The sequence below is a fragment of the Pongo pygmaeus genome, chromosome 1 (genome assembly GCF_028885625.2).
Source record: "Pongo pygmaeus isolate AG05252 chromosome 1, NHGRI_mPonPyg2-v2.0_pri, whole genome shotgun sequence".
In the NCBI taxonomy this organism is placed as follows: domain Eukaryota; kingdom Metazoa; phylum Chordata; class Mammalia; order Primates; family Hominidae; genus Pongo; species Pongo pygmaeus.
This window is the reverse complement of record NC_072373.2, coordinates 152,561,353-152,584,626: the sequence shown is the minus strand read 5'-3', so window position 1 is coordinate 152,584,626 and position 23,274 is coordinate 152,561,353. Positions and strand designations below refer to the sequence as shown.

Genomic DNA, 23,274 nt, shown 5'->3' with positions numbered 1-23,274 from the left:
CTCTAGCACTCATTCTGAAACAGAAATGTTAGTGTTTGCTAAAGAAGAAATTAAATTTCTTTGGTTACAATTATGCCTCTATTAACAAAAAGGGGCATGTTCCCACAACTCCAACAGTTGTCAAATACTTTATTACTACCCCAAGTTGTCACACTCTCTATCGGGGAGCATAATAAGTACTTGAGCAAACTGGAAAAAAAAAGGTTACAGGATGAAAATCATCAGTTGTGCCAGAAAACATAAAATGACTCTTTGTAGGCATTAACATTCTTGAAACACATACCATATACTGGCAAACACAGTCCATGCCCAGCACAGCTCTGACTGCACAGGTAAGGAAAATGAGACAGCAGAGGGGCAGAAAGGCCCAGCCATCTTTTACAGGCTTTTACGGCTGTAGCTGACAGCCACCCTGAAAAATTTAGCAAGGGTAAATGGCTTTGCCCCTGAAGAGTATCTAGAAGTGCAAATCAACTCTTCTCTAGAACACATTAACTGATTTGAATGGCTTGAAATGATATCACTACTTTAAAGTCATAAGATTTTAATACTGGAAAAGACCTTAGAGGTCTCTGTCTAGCGAAAGACCTGTGTGTATGTAGAAGACATCAGAACATAATCTAAACTCCTTTACAATGATGTGTATTCAAGGCCACATCTGAGCTGGCTTGTGCCCTCTTCGACGCCATCAACTACTACTCTCCTGTTGCTCATTTGGCTTAAGCTACTCTGGCCATCTTAATGTTGCCAGAACAAGCCACGGTCTGCTGGCTCAGGGCCCGTGTGCTACTGCTATCCTTCTGCCCCTTCCTACAGATTATTCATGCAGCAAATTCCCTTGCTCCATTCTGGTTTCTATTTGAATTTACCCTGGCCAGTAGAGGATTTCTTTGCTTATTCCATCTAAAATGGCAGACTATTCCCCATTCTCCCATTATTATTTTTCTCTGAGCGTTACTTATCTTCAAAGCATTTATCCCTGCCTGAATTGAAGTAATAGTTTTTATTTACTTACTTATTGCTGGTCTTCTGCATTAGATTATAACCTCCATAAGGACACGGCTTGGTATCTCCAGTCCCACACACAGTAATTATTATTGAGAGCTAACATATTTAACATACTCTCTGCACCTCCAGTTTTCTCATGCATACAATGGAGAACATAATAGTAATGAACCTCATAGAGGAACTGGGAGGATTAAACAAAAGTTAATAAGACACATGAATCATTTACTAGCTCCTAATGTGCAATGAAAGGTAGTTCTTTGTCAACACTTACTGAGTGCTTCACTTCCACAACTGGGACTAAGACCCACAATTTTTACTCCAGTGTACTTTCCATTACATTGCTTTTTTTTTTTTTTTTTTTTGAGACAGCGTTCTCCCCCAGGCTATTATGCCATGGCACCATCTCAGCTTACCGCAGCCTCAACTTCCCAAGTTCAGGTGATCCCCCAAACTCAGCCTCCTGAGTAGCTGAGACTATAGCCACGTGCCACCATGCCCAGCTAATTTGTTTGTATTTTAAGTAAAGACAGGGTTTTGCCATGTTGCCCAGGCTGGTCTCAAACTCCTGGGCTCAAGCAATCTACCTGCCTCAGCTTCCCAAAGTGTTGGGATTACAGACGTGAGCCACCATGCCCAGCCCCATTACACTACTCTTAAAAACATGGAAGAGAATCAAGATACACAGCCTAACTAGGGTCCCACAGAGAACCAAAACCACCTCTACTACCCAGGGTTGAACCACAGCCTTCGGGTAAGATAGAGTCCAATTCCCCTGTCCTCTCACAGAACTGTCAAGATGACCTTCTGATGCAAGGCCTCTAAGGATCTCACAGACACAGTCATAGGTGGTGTCTCTTAAGTTCCTGGAGGAAAAAAATGTAAACTCACCAAAATGTTGGTCATACAACCAACACATATTTATTGAGAATCTACTAAATGCCAGGCCCTAGAGATACAGACAGACATGGATGGTCTCTGTTCTCATGGAGCTAAATGTATTATAACTCTGAAAAGTCTAGTTAACTAGCTACATGAACTGTAGAAAAAAAAGTTATATCTTTTTTCTGGGATCATATAAATAGAAGAACATTTTTCATCAAGAAATAAAAACAGTTTACAGCCTAAACAGGACCGTGTCTTCATAAGCTTGTGGAAAACCCTACTGAAATCTGAAGACTTCCAATCCCATCCAGTGCATCTATAGATGAACAACAGGCTTCAAACTTCATTATCCACAATAAGAAATAGTTTTATATAGCACACAACACTTATATTATGATTAAAAAAGACATTTCACAAAACAATATTTATCTTTATTACATGTGATGTACCATTTTCTCTATTTCATTTTTTCAAATGTTCTTCATACCTAGTAAATTTTTGTGTTCTGTGAATCAATTTAAACAAAAAGGGGAAGGGGGGAAAACAGACAAGGCATACTATTAGGTTAAGTGAGAAGCACCCAACATGCATAGAAGAAAATCCTACCCGAGGCAGGAAACACAAGCCTTAGTCCCAGCTTTGCCTGAGACTTTGCAAGCCTGGACATATGCTCAGGTTTGTACTCTTAGGAAGCACACCACGTCAGGAAAACAGAATGTAAGGCAACACCTGCACACCTCCACTCCTAACACCTAGTGTTGCCTGACACAAGGGGAAATTCCTGCTCAGGAAACAGGATAGTAAGGCAGACGCTGACTCTGAAGTAATCTGCCTAGGTTAAAATCCAAGCATCACCGCTTTACTAACTATACGACCTTGGGCAGGTTAATTAACCTCTCTGGCTAGATTTCCTCATACGACAACAGGATAATAAATGACCCTGCCTCATACAGTTGTTAAGAATTAGTTATCATATGCTTGCTTGGCACATAGTAAACACTGTATCAGTGTTTTCTATTATTATTATGCATCACACAAAAGGAAACCTCCTCTGCCTAAATCTTACAGCAATGGTTTTAGATATTAAAAGTTTCTTAAGATGTGCAAATAACTTGAGCACAATATATCAGGAAATAGATCTTATCTAATGAATACCACTGAATAAGCAATGCTTTAGCAAATAGGTCTTTTACGGTCTGTTTTAGCTTACAGTCCAATAATTCTATGTAGGCAGATGGTGGCCTACTGGCAAATGACAGCTCTGCCCATTATTCCTGCAACTCTCAAATTAAAACAATAACAAAACACTACCTACTACTATCTGAACTTCAGGGCCTTTTAAAGCCATGGGGGCTATTTGCTTGGAGCTGAAAAATGCAAAACAAACACATCTTCTGCTCAAGCCGAAAAATCCTCTTAACTCAAAAATCTCAAAAAATGTTTGCCCTTGAAAAATGCATTCAAGTGGTTTGTCTATTCCATTTATATAACAATTGTATCACTCATAGCCCTCTTCCAAAGCATACATCATACTTTATGGAATTTTTGAATGGATCTGAATGGCTTTCCAAAACTAACTGGTATTATTTCTACACAAACATAGAAGTTACCATCAAGCGTTACTATCTTGCCTAATTACAAGTTGAAGGCAGATCTTCTGGCATATTCACAAAACGTTTAATATAAAAATGCCCAGAATGCTAATGATTCCCCTCTTCACTCACTAATAATTCCAGGGTGAGAAGTTAAGCTCAAGTCCATTTACTTTTCCTTCCGTTATGATATATTATATCTATATCATCAGTGATCTTTAATCAATATATTACTTTAAAATTCTCATATTTGTATATTTAAAATTCTATTACTTTTCTCAATTAAAAAAATTCAGGGTATGATTTTAGTACCCTGCTATGTACTGAAGAGAACTAGTCAATAATGTTCCCTTGATTTTAAATAGGAAAAAACAAGTGATTCTAAAAATTGGGTCAAATATAACAATCAATCTTAGAATATTTATAGTATCTTTTCCTATAGTTAATAGTAATTTCCAGGAAACGAGGTGATTTTTCAAAAGCCATCTGTTTAAATACATGGGGGCTTATTTTCATGAGACACAACTAGAAAAAAAATTTTCAACTTTAGTTTTCATACCTGAGCATTAATAATTGCCTTTTTCTTTAACCATGGTCTGTGTTTCCTTTTTGTAAGCTAGTTTAATTTACTGTTTCAGCACACACTGAGTAAAAAACATTACCATTTTTTACAGGGTTGCTTAAGATCACCCTCTTTTCCATAATATATTCCTTATTCTTCATAAACGACAGAAAGAAAACTCTTAAATATGTGAAGCAAACTATTTTAAAAAATACCAATTTCTGGTTTTAACACTGGTAAAAAAAAAATCCAAAATCTAACCAAAAGGAAGTCACAACAAGCATTCTATAATATAAACAGACAGTATCCACATAGTTTATTTCTCACAGTTCTCCTGACAAATGAACATCATTCAAGAACATACTGTATACACAGATAAGAAGAAACATACAAAATGTTTTAAATGATGCACAACAAAATCCAGCAGTATAAAAGAATGCATGTGAACCTTTAGCTCACTGTGCAGACTAAATTTAATCACTTGTTTAAATAGTAATAAAAATACAATCTTTTATGGATCTTGTGCAGACTACAAAAGAGGGAAATTATTACCATATATATGATTTTTATATTAGGCAGTTTTCTTTGATGAGTTGTACTGACAACTCCAAATACAGAGGCAGAAGGCTGTGTATTTTAAAGGAATTAATGTTGTGAATTAGAAACTTTACACAGTTACTACCACTGGCACTTTTCACCATAGTTTGTACACATCACATGATCATCTTATATAACATTACATTTAAAAATATATCTGAGTGACAATTTTATAACATTCACACACCATGAGCTGGTTAAGGAAGCAATGCCACAGTTGCCTCCTGTAGTGCTTCACTGTTGGTAATTAAGGACAATTCATTGTGGTTAAAAGAAATTAGGTATCAATATGATTAAGCAGCTCCAATTTACTAAAGGCCATCAATGACCACCACTGGGACAGTGAGTTCTTTTAAAGTGTATATCCTAGAAGCAAACACCATCATTGGTTAAAACTTTGTCTAAAGAAGTCAGTTTCTGTGCTGAAAACTATTTTCACAAAACTGAAGGCTACTAAACTGTTTTAATATAAATACTTTGTCTTCTCATTATCATATTTATGACCAAGTTCTTTGAAACCTTTGGAATTTACTCTCTCTTTAATGTGTGCTCTCGTTCCATCTCACCCATTTAAGATCACCACCTAAAATGCAGTGGTGAAAAATTCACCAGGGAAACCCTTTGCTCACCAGGAATGTTCAGCTGCTGAACAGTGATCTAGAGCCACAACGGTGCAGAGCTGTACTTGACGAGAACACTCAGGAAGCCCTCATGCTGTGAGTGTCATTTCTGGGAAAGCAGAGAATCTTTCCAAACTGTGCACATAATTAACAATGATACCATTGCTATGTGTTGAAGAGGACTAGTAAATGATGTTCTCTTCCATGTCATCTGTTTGCTGGAAAGTAGTTTGGGTCAAGGTAATTGTAACTGGTGCCCTGAGACACACAGTAGTCTCTGTCTAAGAATGTCTCTGACCTATAAATAGGTTCTAATTGGTGATCTTCCTTGTGAATATCTGTTTCATGTAGGCTGCAAAGAAAAAAAGACACACATGATTACATGGTACTGGATGCATTTTAGTCTGTGTATTACAAAGCTTCCTCACAGCTCTCCCTGTTTAAATCCATTAATCTATCAAAATCTCTAACAGAAAGTTACTTGACATGTGGTATGATTACAGAAAAAAATTCACTGCCTAGAACAACAAAGTTTAATTCACTAAGTGTGGGTATTAATATTTTCTATGTTTGGAAGTCAAATTCACTAATGGCTGAGAAGCTCTTTTCTTGTCTAAGTTGAAGACTGACAATGAAGAAAACACTTACCAGTCTGAACAAGAATCACAGAAATCCAAAGACATTTCTGGAGGACAATCCTGGCAATGCCACCGAACACCCTGGATGGGTTCTATGCCACAGTTATCACACTATAACAGATTCAGACAGAAAACGTATTAAATTATACTGTTCCATGATCTTTTTTATTTTCCACAAGGAAACACATGATGTGCACATAGACATCTTCTCTCTCCATGCACAGGACAGTAATATAACACACAAATGGTTATCTGTTAGAGACAATTTCTAGCAAACTAGGTAAAATTCCATCCACTCAATATCAAGATATGGGTGAGTGAGAGGAACATTAGAAGGGATAATCTTCAATCAGCTTAAATTTATTTAAAAATTTTTAAAAGTAAATCATCTCCAACTTGGGTGTTTTGTTATTTGTAATCATCTACTTGAAAGGTACCTCAGACCACTGTATGATGACTATGGTTGAGAAACAGAGAGTTAATACCATAGTTAAAACTATCCAAATACTGGTTAAGGAAGCAATGCCACAGTTGCCTCCTGTAGTGCTTCACTGTCGGTAATTGCTACAGAATTGTTTTAGCAGGCTCTCTTGGCTAACATAAACCCAGGCAACAATGAAATTCTGTCTAAACTTTTATCTTATTGAATCGCTCTCCAAAGCCTAAAGACTCCTAATAACCAATGCCCATCATGTCAAAAAGGCAGATCTAGCTCTTTCTCAGCGTGGTGGCATTGTGACAGTCCTCAGTGTGTTCTGTGCACTTTTGGAAATCAAAGGATCTATCATTTCTAGTTTCTTTGATCATCTGGTCAACTATAGTGGCTGACAGACTGGCAAACAAGCCATGGCTGGGTTTTGCAGCAAAATTAGGAGAAGTGAAGCAAGTTTTTCTGAAAGGCCAGAGCTGCCAGTTAGGAAAATCTCTATTGGAGAAGCAGGGTCACTGAAAGATCAAGAGGGAAAATCATTTAATATAGTATGGTTACTGGCTACTCTAGAGGATCAAAGGTATAGCTTTGTTTTCAATTAGGTTTACCAGTCACAGCACACATCAATACTTTCATGTGTACCCACCAACACCACCAAGTTTATGGTCTCATTATTACCTCCTCCAGTCCAACCAAGTCAATTTTAATGCCTAAAGGCTTCTCAAACTTGCCAATCTGTATCTCCATGGCCACCAGTCAAGTTCAGGACACCCTCCTCTTTTGTCTAAATTATCAAAAGAATCTCTAACCAGTTTCCTTGACTCTAGTCTTGCCTTCCTCTAATTAAGTTTCCATACTATGGCCAAAATGATGAGAGGAAAAGCTGGTCAGTTCCAAACCCACTGCTTTCCTAAAGATCATCACCCCCAATAATTTAAGTAACTAGAATGATTCTCTCCAAAACGTAAATTTCATGTTACTTTCTGCTTAAAATCATTCAATGGTTCCCCCCACCAACCTCTCAGGATAGTGTGAGCTCCTTGGCAAAATTTATAAGGCGGTGCAAGCAGCCTCTAACTACTCTCTAGTATGTACTCTAGCCACCCTCAACTATTTTGTTTAACTTCTCTAAATTCCTTATGAGAATGAAAACAGAGTAAGGGCAAGAACTGAGTCTGTCTTGTTTACTGCTGAATCTCTAGCACTTAGCAAAGTGACTGGAACATAATGTGTATTACAAAATTCTGCAGAATGAGTATATGCATTTCTATTAGCCTCTCAATCAGAAAGGGAAAAAAACCCATTTCGGACCCATGGACAACAGCAACAAAAAGAGAAACAGCTAAACAAAAGCCCCTCACATTTTACCTCAATTGATAGCTACCTGTATGTCTGTCTTCACTCTACTAAATAATAAACTCTTCACATCAGGAACGATGGCGCCACTGCTTTGCACAAATGAATGGGATAAAAGATAAACTTTTTCCTATATGCTTAGCAATTCTGGAGTTTAACACTACAGAAACCACTTTAAAGTATCTCTTATCACCCTTTTAAAATTAAATGAATACTGCAGCCTGGACAACATGGTGAAACCCCCATCTCTACTAAAAATACAAAAATTAGCTGGGCATAGTGGCACACACCTGTAATCGCAGCTACCTGGGTGACTGAGACACGAGAATCGCTTGAACCCGGGAGGCAGAGGTTGCAGTAAGCTGAGATCACGCCACTGCACTCCAGCCTGGGCAACAGAGCGAGACTCTGTCTCTAAATAAATAAATAAATAAAATGAAATGAATCCTAAAATTAAATAGAACTTACCTTAAAGCCCACATGTTGCACAAATCCACTTTCAGCTTGCATTTGCTGAAGTTTCTGCTTCTTTAACTTTTTAAACTGTAATAGTTCTTTATATTCAGGTAAATTCCTATACATGATAGGAATACTTTCGTCATCCTATCAAAAAAAAACAAAACAAAAACGTTGGTTTGGTAATTAAAATGAATTAAGTGTAAAAAATACTGATACAGAATATTATTCTACTGATATTTTTCATTTTTAAAATATCTCTTAGTACGCATAGAAAATTAGTGCTGTTATTAGCAGTATTTTCCACTAATGCTTTTGGATGGCTTTTTTTTTTTTTAACACAATAGTAATTCTGAATTGTAGCAGACTACTTCAATGTAGGTAAAAGGGAAGCATGGCCATGATTACCACCTCTGTCACACACTATTGCAAACCCAATCCCATCTTTATATTTTCACGGTTACTTGAGTGACTTGTAATCTACTTCTCCTTCATTTAAGGAAGTTCCTCCTCTCCAATCTAACAGATTTTTACATTTGCTTCTGTAAACATGACACTTTCTTAATAACAAGCAAACCAACCTCTGCTCTTGTTTTTTGCTCTGTACTCCCAATGATCAAAGTAGAACATTTCTCTCCTACTCAACAAGATGAACTGAGTTACAAAGATGACTATTTAGAATGGACTGTAAGAGACATAAACAGTAAAAACTATATAAATATATTAAGTAGGCTAGGTGCAGTGGCTTACACCTGTAATCCCAGTACTTTGGGAGGCCGAGGTGGACGGATCACTTTAGGTCAGGAGTTCAAGACTAGCCTAGCCAACATGGCAAAAGCCTGTCTCTACTAAAAATACAAAAATTAGCTGGGCGTGGTGGCACGCACCTGTAATCCCAGCTACTCGGGAAGCTGAGGCAGGAGAATTGCTTGCACCTGGGAGGCAGAGGTTGCAGTAAGCCAAGACTGTGCCACTGCACTCCAGCCTGGGAGACAGAGCGAGATTCCATCTCAAAATTAAAAAATAAAATAAATGTATTAAGTTGAAGTATCCCTTAATAAACTGGCCTTCAAGGTATAAAGTCTATTTATGATTCCAAACTTTTAGATACATATGTTCGGGACCATCCCCCACCTCCCAAATTGACAAGTAGTTTTCTACTCAAAGTATTAACATGCAAAATTTGTCTATTTAAAATTGCTGACAACACTGTGGTTCATCATCCTAGACAACTTCAAGATTATCACAGATGCCCAACTTGCTATTTCTGGCCTCTAATCTTACACTGATTCTACTGAAATGATCTTCATCTTCATTCCTTCTCAGAGTCTCCCACTCCAACAGCCATACCTTGGACCTTGCCTTCAATTATAAGTGATTTACATCCCAAATATTAAGCTTAGATTTCCTACCTCCACTGTTATTCCTACTTCTCTCATATTCTCACCCCAAATAATCAGCTTATTTTTTTAACCTCATTGAAATTTCTGATCACTATTCTGCTTCCTGTTCTCCCAATTCATTTGTGCTCTGCCACCCAGGTTCCATTTCTTTCCTTTGCTACCTCATGACTAATCCCATGCTCACTTATTTCCTAAAAGCATCCCCAATTCTCTGATCCATGTCCTGTAAATTCCCAATCCTGGACCAAACAAGCCCTACCCCACCCATTCCTCCTGCTACATTAGGTATTAAGTGCTATGTTTATTTTATATCAAGTAAACAAAAGTTTACACAAAGCAGCCCAAGTCAGAAATCTAAGTGTTATCCTCAGTTTTTGTTTTTTGTTTTTTTTTTGAGACAGAGTTTTGCTCTTTCACCCAGGCTGGAGTGCAGTGGTGCGATCTCGGCTCACTGCAAACTCCGCCTTCCGGGTTCACGTCATTCTCCTGCCCCAGCCTCCCAAGTAGCTAGGACTACAGGCGCCCGCCACCACACCCAGCTAATTTTTTTGTATTTTTAGTAGAGATGGGGTTTCACCATGTTAGCCAGGATGGTCTCGATCTCCTGACCTTGTGATCTGCCCGCCTCAGCCTCCCAAAGTGCTGGGATTACAGGCGCACCACGCCTGGCCTATCCTCAGTTTTTCACTCCGTCTTATATCGAATGTAACAAATCCTGTCATTTCTTAATACTTTCTACAATCTCTCTCAAATCGGTCCTCTAGTATCCACCCCCTCCTTTGCCCCTACCATTACTTAAAAGTTCCCAATGGTTTCCTGACTATCTACAGCATCAAGTCCAAAGTCTTTGGCTGAATAAAAGATTCTTTACAATTTCACACTTCATCTATCTTATCTCCCACTTTTTCCTGTTTTTTTAATTTTGAGAGAGGGTTTCACTCTGTCACCCAGGCTGGAGTACAATGGTGGGGCTCTCTGCAGCCTTGACCTCCCAAGCTCAAGTGATTCTCCCACCTCAGCCTCCTGAGTAGCTGAGATGACAGGCGCACACCACCAAGCCTAGCTAAATTTTTTTTTTTTTTTTTTTTTTGTAGAGACAGGGTTTCGTCATGTTGCTCAGGCTGGTCTCAAACTTCTGGGCTCAAGTGATTTGCTCATCTAGGCCTCACTTATTGCTGGGATTACAGCATGAGCCACTGTGCCTGGCCCCACTATCCATTTCAAATTCTTGTCAACTAAAGATGTTTGATGATTGTTATTACCATCCTATGGCACCACTGAGAAAGACAACGTAAGTAATGCTATACACTAATAAATAAGTGACCCAAATAATTAGATAATATAGTAAGAAACGTCTTAACGAAATTTACTTAATTCAGGTATTTTGCAAATGCAGAGTGTAAACACTTTTAAATTTTTAGATTTGCATTTAAATGCTAAGGATATTATTAAATGTGATCAGCAAGGCTAAGATTAAGAAAAGTTAAATCACCTCACACCCAGTAGGTGGCTACTACTAAAAAAAAAAAAACAAAAAATAACCAGTGTTGGCAAGGATGTAAATAAATTGGAATCCTTGTGCACTGTTGGTGAGAATGTAAATGGTACAGCTCCTATGGAAAACAGTATGGTGGTTCTTCAAAAAATTTAACATAAAATTACCATACAATCTAGCAATTCTACTTCCCAAAAGAACTGAAAGCAGGATATTTGTATACCCATGTTCACAGTAGCATTATTCACAATAGCCAAAAGGTGGAAGCAACCCAAGTATCCATCAACAAATGAATGGATAAACAAAATGTGGCATACAATATTGGGAATATAATGCAGCCTTAAAAAGGAAAGAAATTGTGATACATGCTACAAAATGGATGAACCTTGAAGACCATATGCTGGGTGAAACAAGCCAGTCACAAAAGGACAAATACTGTATGCTTCCACTTATTTGAGGTATGCAGAGTAGTCAAATTTATAGATATGGAAAGCAGAATAATGACTGCCAGAGGCTAGAAAAAGGGGTGTTGGGGAGATGTTTAATAGGTACAGAGTTTCAGTCAGGTAAGCTGAGAGCTCTGGAGACTGGTTGCACAATAATGTGACTGTACATAGCATTGCTGAACTGTATACTATAAAAATGGTGAGGATGGTAAATTTCATGTTATGTGTATTTCACCAAAATTAAAAGAAAAATTTTTTAAAGCCTCATAGATTTCCTAATCATAATCACTTTAAACTTAAAGGGGACTAATATCAAATGGAGCTAAAACTGTATATAGATTTCGAAGCCACAGGTAAATAACATGTAAGTAAGTGTTCTATCTATTGCTTTTCGAAAAGAGAAACTAAAATCTATAAATTTTTCCACCAGATGCTTCATAAATATACATCTTGAGTAGCTATTTTAAAGTGATCAGAATAATTTGAACAGGCACTCATTTTTAAATAAATAAACTCAACAACAACAAAAATTACATCAAATCCAATCCACTCTATTATATTTTGCCAATCTGTCAAACTGTACCTTTGGGTTTTGTTTTTTTGTGGGTTTTTCTGAGGGTTTTGGGTTTTTTTTGTTTTTTGAGACGGAGTCTCACTCTGTCTTCCAGGCTGGAGTGCAGTGGCACGATCTCGACTCACTGCAAACCTCTGCCTCCTGGGTTCAAGTGATCCTCCTGCCTCAGCCTCCCGAGTAGCTGGGACTACAAGCATGCACCACCATACCTGGCTAATTTTTGTATTTTTAGTAGAGACGGGGTTTCACCATGCTGGCCAGGCTGGCCTCCAAAACCTGACCTCATGATCCGCCTGCCTCGGCCTCCCAAAATGCTGGGATTACAGGTGTGAGACACTGTGCCTGGCCTTTTTGTTTGTTTTTTTAAGACAGAGTCTCCCTCTGTCGCCCAGGCTGGAATGCAGTGGCATCATCCAGGTTCACTGCAGGCCCAATTTCCCAGGCTCAAGTGATCCTCCCATCTCAGCCTCTTGAGTAGATGGGACTTCAGGAATGCACCACCATGCCAGGCTGATAATTTTTTCTTTTTTCTTTTTTGTAGAGATGGGGTCTCACTATGTTGCCCAGGCTGGTCTTCAACTCCGAGGCTCAAGTGATCCTCCTGCCTCAGCTTCCAATGGTACTAGGATTACAGTTGTGAGCCACCACGCCTAGCCAAATTGTACTTTTTTTAAGTACTCCAACACCACTCTTCATGTGGCCAATTTCCATCCATACTTCAAGTACCATCTTCACTGTCACCCTCTCAGGTCTTCCCCTGAAACTCTCAATCTAAATTAAGTACCTCTTAAATAATTATGTTAGCATCTCTTTTTCCTTTGAAGCATTTTTTAATTTATTTTTTTGGAGATGGAGTTTTTGCCCTTGTTGCCCAGGCTGGAGTGCAGTGGCGCAATCCCAGCTCCTAGCAACCTCCGCCTCCCGGGTTCAGGCAATTATCCTGCCTCAGCCTCCTGAGTAGCTGAGATTACAGGCATGCACCACCATGCCCGGCTAATTTTTTTTTTTTTTTTTTAAAGTAGAGATGAGGTTTTACCATGTTGGCCAGGCTGGTCTTGAACTCCTGACCTCAGGTGATCTGCCCACCTCGGCCTCCCAAAGTGCTGGGATTACAGGCGTGAGCCACAGTGCCCGGTCTGAAGTACTGTTTTAAATGTGTGGTTTACTGATGTGATTACACATTTATCTCCTCCCATAGACTAAAATTTATGAGCACAAAGATCAAACATATTTTGTTCATAACTATGTATCTAATCCCTAGCAAAGCCTGATAAATAGTAAGTTTAAATAAATATTTCTCAGATGTACAATCCTAATAATCACAAAGTATGAAATTATACACAAATGCTGTTTAAGACACAGCAATGATAGTAGTCATTTTTCAAAAGACAAGTTTAAAAGGAAATTTTAAAATTTTTATGAATACAGTTATTAAGGTAGTTTGATGCCAAAGTATACAATCAGTATTTGATTAATCTAGCTATAGAACAAAGGAGCTTACTTTTATTTGATAACTTTTCATTAAAATATCCTTTTCCAATTCTATATAATCAGAGTATTAAGGAAGATATAGGGTAATCTTTATGTCCTTTTAAGCAAGGAATCAGAATCAGGTTAAGTATTGAGAAAATAATTTCAGGAATAGTAAATAATAAAAAATACTAACAGCAACAAAAAGAAATCCCTATATATGTAAAGTAAAATAAAGTGAATTAACCTAAATTAATATCCAACCATGGCAACACTGAGAGGGATTATTTATTCCAAGATAATTTAAAAACCAATTTGACTTTATTTCTGTAGTGGGATATATATATATACATATATATATATATATATGTATATATATACATATATATATATATGTATATATATATACATATATATATATATGGCAAAATAAAGAACTGAAAAACCGTTTTCAGGAACCATATTAATAGTAGTGTTGGTTATTAATATATTCTGAGATTGTTCTGGGCAGTGTGAGACAAAGGAAGTAAGTATTACCTTGATGTCATTGAGAACTATGATTTTTAACCCGCAGAAAGGAGATACATATTTAAGATCAATTAGGGTAGATAAAAGTCCTAGAGTTCTTAAGTTGAATTTGCAATTAAAATATGAACTTAATGATGTCTTTCATCCTTAAATAAAATAAAAATGTATATTTCCCAGCTCTGTCCATTAACAGGCCTACAAACAATGATGAACCCCCCAGCAAGACTCCCAACATTCCTAGAGTCAGGATATAGTCTCTAAACAACATTTCCCAGTAAAAAGAAGGACTGACTCTGGGTCTGAGGCAGGAAATATACAAGATGAGCCTGGATTTTCCTTGTTAAAAATGGGTATTAAGCTATTAAACACTATTAGAGTCTTATCAAAAGAACTTATAAGCCAACTTAAATAGGCCACAACTAACCAAAGATGGGCCCGTTTGAACACTAACAAAGGCAGTAACATCAATGAATTGAAATACATTAAATACATTTAGGGCCAATAGTTCATAAGAATACAAAAAATTTTTAAACCTCATTGGTCATCTTTGAAAGATATGAGAAAATGAACTAATTATTTTAAAAACCAGAAAATAGGCCAGGCATGGTGGCTCATGCCTATAATCTCAGCACTTTGGGAGGCCGAGGCAGGCAGATCACGAGGTCAGGACATCGAGAATATCCTGGCCAACATGGTGAACCCCCGCCTCTACTGAAAATACAAAAACTAGCCAGGCATGGTGGCACATGCGTGTAGTCTCAGCTACTCAGGTGGCTGAAGCAGGAGAATCACTTGAACCTGGGAGGCAGAGGCTGCAGTGAGCCGAGATTGCACCACTGCACTCCAGCCTGGGCGACAGAGAGAGACTCTGCCTAAAAGAGAAAGAAAAAGAAAAAAAAAGGGAGAATTGAGCAATTATCCCACCTTCTCTATATGTACCTCAGAGTAACCAAATAGTTGACTGGGGCAGGGGGATTACTTTTAGAATAGTCCATCAAGTAAATGAAGAAATGATAGCATAATCACTATTCTGTAACATCTAATGAATTAATTGATTTAGGCAATGATCAGTGGCTGTTATGCCAAAAAAAAGAAACAACCAGGCTGATGAAAGTAAACGTGAAGTAGTCCTGCCCACCCCCTAACAAACAAATACATCTGAATTTCATCAATGCTCTCGACCTACTATGAATTTACAGGAAGTTCAGAAAACAGAGGAACAGATTAAATGACAACAAGAAGATGTAATCAATAAAATCCATACTGCAAAATTCTATAGGACAAATGAACCAGTTCTTCAACAAAAACATTGGGAGAGGGAAAAAAGGAAAGTGAAAGAAGGAGAATGAACCTATTGTGATTTATGGGCTTTATTTGGATCCAAACCCAAATGAAAAAATTAGAAAAAAAAATCATGAACAGTGACTATATATTTCACTGTATAACAAATTACCTTTTATAAACATGACAATTATATTGTGTAATATCTGGGACTTGCTCCAAAATAATCCAGAGCAGAGTTGAGGTGGGTAGGGAGGGAGTAGAGATTAAAATAAGGTAGCTTCATGTTGATAATTGTTAAGGTTCATTATACTATTCTATTTTTGTATATGTTTGAAATTTTCCTCACAAAAGTACATTACTTAAAACTATACATTTGACTTGTTCATTAAAAGAAACCAACATTCTCTGAAGAGTGGAAATAATTAGAAAATCCTACTCTCTTCTATACCTTGATGTGTATAACAACTAAGTAGATAACTTACTGATGCATCTTCAACAGCAGTGTTCATGTGGCTATGAAAACAAGATCGGTCATCATCTTCATCCATATACACTGGCGGTTCATGTGAAGTCATGAAAGTGGAAGGCTTAAAGAGATGCTTATTAAGAGGGTGCTGTCGTCTGCTTGTTGAAGACTAAGTAAGAAAACAAATTTTTAATTGGGACAGTGAAAAATCATTACAAGAATCAAAAATATAAAAATACAAATGTTACTTCCAACAAGTCTATCAGAAGAATTTCACTCTATCCTTTAGCATACTCTTATGTTGTTGCTTTTTCTATGCTTTCTGTGTTTTTAAATCATAATTAGCCTTAAAAAAATTTTTTTAAATGTAGGTGAAATACCCCAACAATGGTAAAATGGACCACATGCTTAATATCTAGCTTATATTTGTATCCCCAGCATTTATCATACTCTTGGCAGTCAAATGCTGGCTGCACTGAACTCTTATGATCATCTTATAGAAGATTAGAGAGGATAAAGTGGCCTATGCCAGACATAAAACTATCCAGTAAAACGAAAATTTCTATAACATTATGAATATCTGAAAATACTTATCTAACATTGATTGACTGCTTATTCTATGCCGGGGTGTCCAATCTTTGGCTTCCCTGGGCTACACTGGAAGAAGAATTGTCTTGGGCCACACATAAAATACACTAACACTAAAAAAAAAAAAAAAAAAAAAAAAATCTTGTAATGTTTTAAGAAAGTTTACCGATTTGTGTTGGGCCACATTCAAAGCTGTCCTGGGCCACACGTGGTACGTGGGCCATGGGTTGGACAAGCTTGCTCTATACCAACGTCATTTAATCCTTACAACATTCCTATAAAGTAGTTATCATCACCTCTAATTTAAAGATGAGAAAACTGAGGACAGGGAGGTTAAGTTTCTTGTTCAATGTGTTGCAGCTAGATAGTGGTAGAACCAGGATTATAAACTAGGCCTATGTGGTGCCTAAATTCTCACTTTCCACCACTATGCAGCCTGCCTGTCTTGATCAATAGCACAGTCACAAAGAACACCCTCAGCTACATGGAGAACCATCATTTCATCTGTTTCCAAATTTAAACTCTAACCATGGCAAGCAATCATTGTAAATATAGCTGTACTAGATCTTCACAGCCAAAATACAGTACACCTAAGGGAAAAAAACACATGTAGGTTCTCCAGTATTCCTTTTGTTATCATTATCCAGTGTTAACTATGAAAACATATGGTTACAACACATCTATAAAATTAGCTTAGAATTAACCATGAAAATAAGAGCTCTTACATTAAACACAGGTTAATGTAAGGTTCCAATATTCCACAGTTATAGGATGAACTCTACATATCTACACAGGTTATGCTATATTTGGTGGGAAACCCAAAATATTTAAAACAATTGGCAAATTAAAACAAGCTTCCATAGCTTGGTTTAAAAAATTTTTTTAATGTGTAAAACATGAAACTGTATAGACAATATTCTTAATGTAAAATTATATTAAATAGCTTCAGTATGGAAGGGTAACAGCACTAGATATACTCTTAGCTTCTCTTTATGAGAAAGATGTCAGTGGTGGGGAGGGAAAAGTACCAGGATAACTTATTAAGGAAATTTAAAACAGCCAATTAGGTGTCTTTATTTTTTGTGATTACAAGAAACTGGCTAATTTTTTTTTTTTTTTTTGAGACAGAATCTCCCTCTGTTGCCCAGGCTGGAGTGCAGTGATGCAATCTCGGCTCACTGCAACCTCCGCCTCCCAGGTTCAAGCAATTCTTCTGCCTCAGCCTCCCGAACAGCTGGGACTGCAGGCGCGTGCCACCACACCCGGCTAATTTTTGTATTCTTAGTAGAGACGGGGTTTCACCATATTGGCCAGGCTGGTCTTGAACTCCTGACCTCATGATCCACCCGCCTCGGCCTCCCAAAGTGCTGGGATTACAGGCGTGAGCCACCGTGCCCGGCCGAAACTGGCTACATTTTTTTTTAATTTTATTATTATTATACTTTAAGTTTTAGGGTACATGTGCACAATGTGCAGGTTAGTTACATATGTATACATGTGCCATGCTGGTGTGCTGCACCCATTAACTCGTCATTTAGCATTAGGTATATCTCCTAATGCTATCCCTCCCCCGTCCTCCCACCCCACAACAGTCCCCAGAGTGTGATGTTCCCCTTCCTGTGTCCATGTGTTCTCATTGTTCGATTCCCATCTACATTTTAATGTAGTGTCCTGTTTGGGAAAGAAACAGTAGCTTCTCCACTGTAGAAAGCAACAGAGAAAAGTGGAAAAAGCATGGCATCAGAATGAGAGAGAATCAGTGGTTCCCAGACTTAGCAGCTAAGCAACTAGATAATTCACTCAACATACCTGAGGGCCCAGTTTCCTTATCTAATAAAAGGTTATAGAACAGTAGAGTCTGGCTCAGAGCCCTCAATATAACAGCTAGCTATTAATATTATGTCAGTAAAATGAAGATGATAAGACCATTTGTATTTCAAGAATTGTAGTAAGGATTAAATACAATATTTTATTTTTTTAAAGATATGGGACCTCACTATGTTGCCTAAGTTGGACTCGAACTCCTGGCCTCAAGTGCTCCTCGTGCCTCAGCCTCCCAAGTAGCTGGGACAACAGGTGCACACCACTGTGCCTGGCTTTAGAATATCATAATAAACCTTTCTATTCTTGGATTTATGTAGCATTATCTACAAAACAGAAATTGATTGTATTTATTAAATAATCAAATATCCTAAAAACTTTACCCTCACAAAGGCCTTTCTAACATATTTTGAATCTAAAATCTTTCAAGTAGCACTCATTCACATTACTCCAAAGAAAATAATGAAGAATCATGAATTTCACTGAGTAGCAATAATGGAGTCCTTACCCTCCACTTATGCACAATATAAGGAAATGCTTAGAATGAACAGAAGTTTTAAAATATAACAACACTATTCTGTCAAATGTGTAGATTTTTACATAGCAATTCTTACTTTAATAAGTTTAATCTACAGTTTACTTTCATATATTTTCTTTTACCTTTTTGGAGTATATATATAGGTTTGGTGTTCTGCCTGGTACTGGAATGCCAGCTTTAGTTAGCTTTATGAAATACTTCTGTACTCGGCTGGCAACCTAAGGAAACATGACAAGTCTCTTAACACAATGAGATAACATACAATACCTGAGTCGTTTTTAAAAATTAAAACGTACATGACTATCTAATGAATGCTAAGAATTCAATACTCATCATGAATCTAGAAATAACAATAAACTGCCACCAAATACACATATATTTTAAAATCTAGGCCAAACAAAAATTATTCAAGTAAATTTAAATTTCATTCTAAAGCTAAACACGTATTTCAACTTGTGAACACTTACATTTGTAGTATAAAAGCACATCTATTAATATAGACGGGAATATGAAGGAGTAAACTGCAAGATACGTTTTTAGAAAGACAACCAGGAAATACTAAGGCAATGAAACAAATCTGTTTGCTCAGTATAAGCAAAAAGTATACAATTAGTATATTTAGTAAGCATTCAAGAGAAACTAAGTCCATTATATGTTCATTTTTTAATAGTTTGTAATGATCCAAAGCAGAAGTACCTCAAGTTGTTTCTGAAATCAACAAAAATATATACAATTTTTTTTTAAAAAACACCACATACTACAGCACTCTGTAGCTGAAAGTGTTATGGCAGATCGCCCAATGTCAGCTGCATTATTCTCCTTTATTAAAAAACTACCAAAAGCATACCAGCAATCTGCAGTCATCTCCTCAATTACCTGTTTTGCTGTCCTGTTGCCCAATTCATCTGCTATCTTCTGCCAGCGGCGAGATTCTACTTCTTCAGGAGGGTATTTGATGAGTAGCTGTTCCAGCTTTTTCTAAGCCACACCCAAGACCAAATTTAAGAAAATATGTATTTAATTTTAAATATTGAATTTCTAAATAAATACACTCACATTTCATTTCAAAGTGTAATACTCTCTCCCACCTTTGGGGGTTACATAATTAGAAATCCTCATGGTAGGAAAAATTTCTGGTTGGAAACTTAAGACTTCACAGGGAACAATGAAATTAGAGAATAAACTTATGAAAGAGCTTAGAAAAGTTTTCTATTCATGTAAGTAAAAATATCTCATAAGAAAACAGAAAATAAGTAAACAAATTGGTAGATTACTCATTTTAGTGATTTCCACTGACCATCTTTTCTTACTTTTCTTTCCCCTACAGTTTTGACAAAAACGTGTAAATTCACTTAAATTTCGACTATTAAAAGAGGCTTTTCCTTCTTTTGTATGGTCCTTTATTCAAATATTTGATTTTAATATTCTTTCTTGTCTCCTATATCTTCTCATAGTCCTAAACATGCAGAAAAATCTGGATGCTTGAAATAAACAGATTTCCCAAAGCTTTTTATAAACTGTTAAACGTATAGCTGTGGGGTTAATAACCATATGAGACAAAGATGTGCCTCAAACTTCACCCACTAACAACCCTAGCCATTAGCCAAAGAACAATTCTAACTGTAGGCCAAAACTGACTTGGCTTCCTCACCTCCCTTCGACAACAAAAATAGGAATGCACTTTGAAGCTCAGCTTTACTGGCCTCAGGTTTTTCTCTCTCCCAAAGCTACATTACAAAAACATCTATTTTATTCTATCCACTTCTACTCCCCTCTCAAAACCCAGGTTCCTTCTTTTAAAATTATCCCCAAACAAAAGTTTACACATTCTCAAAATCCAAAATTCTTGAAGTATGCAAAAAAGGTATACAAAAATAAGCCTAAATATTTAAAACTCATGACTAACAGGCATCACATACAACAATATACACCTGACTCAAAATACAGGCTCTTTTCTTTTTGAGATGGAGTCTCACTCTGTTGCCCAGCCTGGAGTGCAGTGGCGTGATCCTGGCTCAATGCAACCTCTGCCTCCTGGGTTCAAGCAATTCTCCTGCCTCAGCCTCCCAAGTAGCTGGGAATATATGCACACGCCATCACACCTGGCTAATTTTTGTATTTTTAGTAGGGTTTCACCATGTTGGCCAGGTTGGTCTTGAACTCCTGACTTCAAGTGATCCACCCATGTCAGCCTCCCAAAGTGCTGGGATTACAGGCGTGAGCCACTGAATCTGGCCTCATAATACTGACTCTGATGTTAACTGTTTACTTGTTTTTTTAAGCCTATACGATTTTGAAATATCTATTACCTGTTCTTCAACAGTCCACAATTGGTTAAATGTTTCAGGTTTGGTATCATCACACAGGCGTCCTCTTATCATCTGCACATAAGACAAGGCTTTTGTTAGAGAGAAAATAACAACATCTATTCTTTGATATAGCCAAATAACATGCAAATTGTGGAATTTTTAAATTAATTTCAAAATAAGTAAATTTGTTTTTTAACGTATATGCTTTTTTTAAACTGTTTACAAAATGCCTTCACATTATTTTATTTTGTTTGGTTTTATAATCCCAGCAATCCTGTGAAATACATAATAGTACTGTAATTTCATTTTTAAAAAAGGGAAAGGAAATGTGGGCTCAGAATTGAAAAGTAACATGTTCACTGAGGTTCATCGAACTGAGAGTGGCAAGGCCAGGACTCAAATCCTGGTCACATTTCACTACACACAAAGGAGCTACTATTTTTAGAGTAAATACTATGTGTCGGATACTGTACTAGGCACATTGCATATACTACCTATTTAACCCTCACCAACAACCCTACAAGATAGGTAATATCAACTACATTTTATACAAAAGTAAACTGCAGCTTAGAGACTTCAACGTAAATGATGTCTGAAGGTTCACGGCTAGTAAGTTAGGACTCCAACCTAAGTTTCTCTTAATTTCAAAGTTCATATCTCCTTTATCTTCCAGTGAAAGACTGATTTAATTTTAAGAACACAAACCAGCAAAATGTTAAAATGTTTTGTCTAAAATTCAAATTTTCCTACTCCAATATTTCACACTGCTTACCTGAGGACGAGTGCTTGAGCCTTCTGGACCATCACTCAAAGGCAACATAGAATATGAAAGGGACTCTCCATCCTTCTTAGGATCTAAAGGACTTTTTGGTCTAGCAGGTAAACCTACTGAAAAATAAGTCCACATACAGAACTGTTAAAGCAAAACATTGTCAGATATTTTTCTACTTAAATTCTTATCATATGATTTCTTACCTTTATCAAAAACTAGCTTAACTCTTCTAGTATGTCTTTTACGATTTTTAAATTCTCTTTCAAAGTTCCCAAGGCTATGGGTATATTGGTCCCATACGATCTCAGGCAACTGAACAACTCTCTGTGGATATGGAAGCCCAATATCAGCCTGGAGGCAGGAGAGAAATAATCCACCACAGTCAAATTTTCAGATGACTCCAAATCCAAATAATCAACGGGGCATTTCTATTCATGTTTAAATCCAAGAGACAATAAAGTTAATTAACAGTCTAAATATTAAATGCTAAAGATGATAAGTGAAGAAATGAATTTAGCAAAACCTAGGTACTACTTCTAGATGGAGGGCAGTGTCTTTTAAAATAATGATAGTAATATAAAATAAAACTAACAACCCATAAATGTTCTCTGCATTCCATATACCAATATATATCACCAGTTTCATTAATATGAACTAGGAGAAATTTTTTATATGTCCACTAAAACAAACATGGTACAAGTCAACAACATAACTAATATGATAAACCTAAATAAAATAGGCAAATTGAGTTTGCATGAGCAAACCCAGAAAAATAGAAGAATCAATCTTTTAAATTAAACCTAGTAGGAAAATTTTTTTCCAAAGAACACAGGACTTTCATGGTAATTTTTTTTTTTTAAGTACCAGACACTGATAACTTCATGGTTATTAAAGTATCTTAATTTAATATATTTCTGTGTATTTTTATAAAAAATTATTAAGATGGTCAACATCACATCTTTATTTCTGAAATAAAGTGAAAAGAAATTCCATTCTAGGCTGAGCGCAGTGGCTCATGCCTGTAATCTCAGCACTTTGGGAAGCCGAGGCTGGTGGATCACTTCGGGTCAGGAGTTCAGACCAACCTGGCCAACATGGTGAAACCCAGTCTCTACTAAAAATAAAAAAATTAGCCAGGCATGGTACAGTGCACTTTCAGTCCCAGATACTCAGGAGGCTGAGGCAGGAGAATCTCTTGAACCTGGGAGGCAGAGGTTACAGTGAACTGAGATCAGGCCCCACTGCACTCCAGCCTGGGTGACCTAGTGAGACTCCATCTCAAAAAAAAGAAAAAAGAAAGAAATGAAAGTCTGTTCTAAGCTAAACCTGACAGTGAAGAATCAGGAAATAATCAACTGCATGCAAATCTAGTAAATATGCCTACTTGCATCTTTTTGCCTACCCGGGAAAGTATATGAAATGAAATTAAGGTTAACAAA

General features: G+C 37.0%; 1 protein-coding gene across 10 annotated transcripts in view; it reads right to left on the bottom strand.

The window, feature by feature from the left end:
- Positions 1–4,332: 4,332 nt before the first annotated feature.
- ZZZ3 (zinc finger ZZ-type containing 3) overlaps positions 4,333–23,274 on the bottom strand; it is a 120,620-nt gene continuing 101,678 nt past the window's right edge. For 7 of the 10 annotated variants that reach the window (XM_063653940.1, XM_054480154.2, XM_063653942.1 and 4 more), the window contains 9 exons: positions 22,039–22,186; positions 21,836–21,951; positions 21,064–21,135; positions 19,631–19,732; positions 18,877–18,972; positions 15,824–15,976; positions 8,154–8,288; positions 5,910–6,010; positions 4,333–5,613 (listed from right to left, as the gene is read on the bottom strand). In XM_063653940.1, the coding sequence (XP_063510010.1) occupies positions 5,469–5,613; positions 5,910–6,010; positions 8,154–8,288; positions 15,824–15,976; positions 18,877–18,972; positions 19,631–19,732; positions 21,064–21,135; positions 21,836–21,951; positions 22,039–22,186 (1,068 nt within the window). In that variant the 3' untranslated portion in view covers positions 4,333–5,468. The remainder of the gene's footprint in view (positions 5,614–5,909; positions 6,011–8,153; positions 8,289–15,823; positions 15,977–18,876; positions 18,973–19,630; positions 19,733–21,063; positions 21,136–21,835; positions 21,952–22,038; positions 22,187–23,274) is intronic. The other 3 variants (XM_063653944.1, XM_063653939.1, XM_063653946.1) reach the window with 1 other exon arrangement.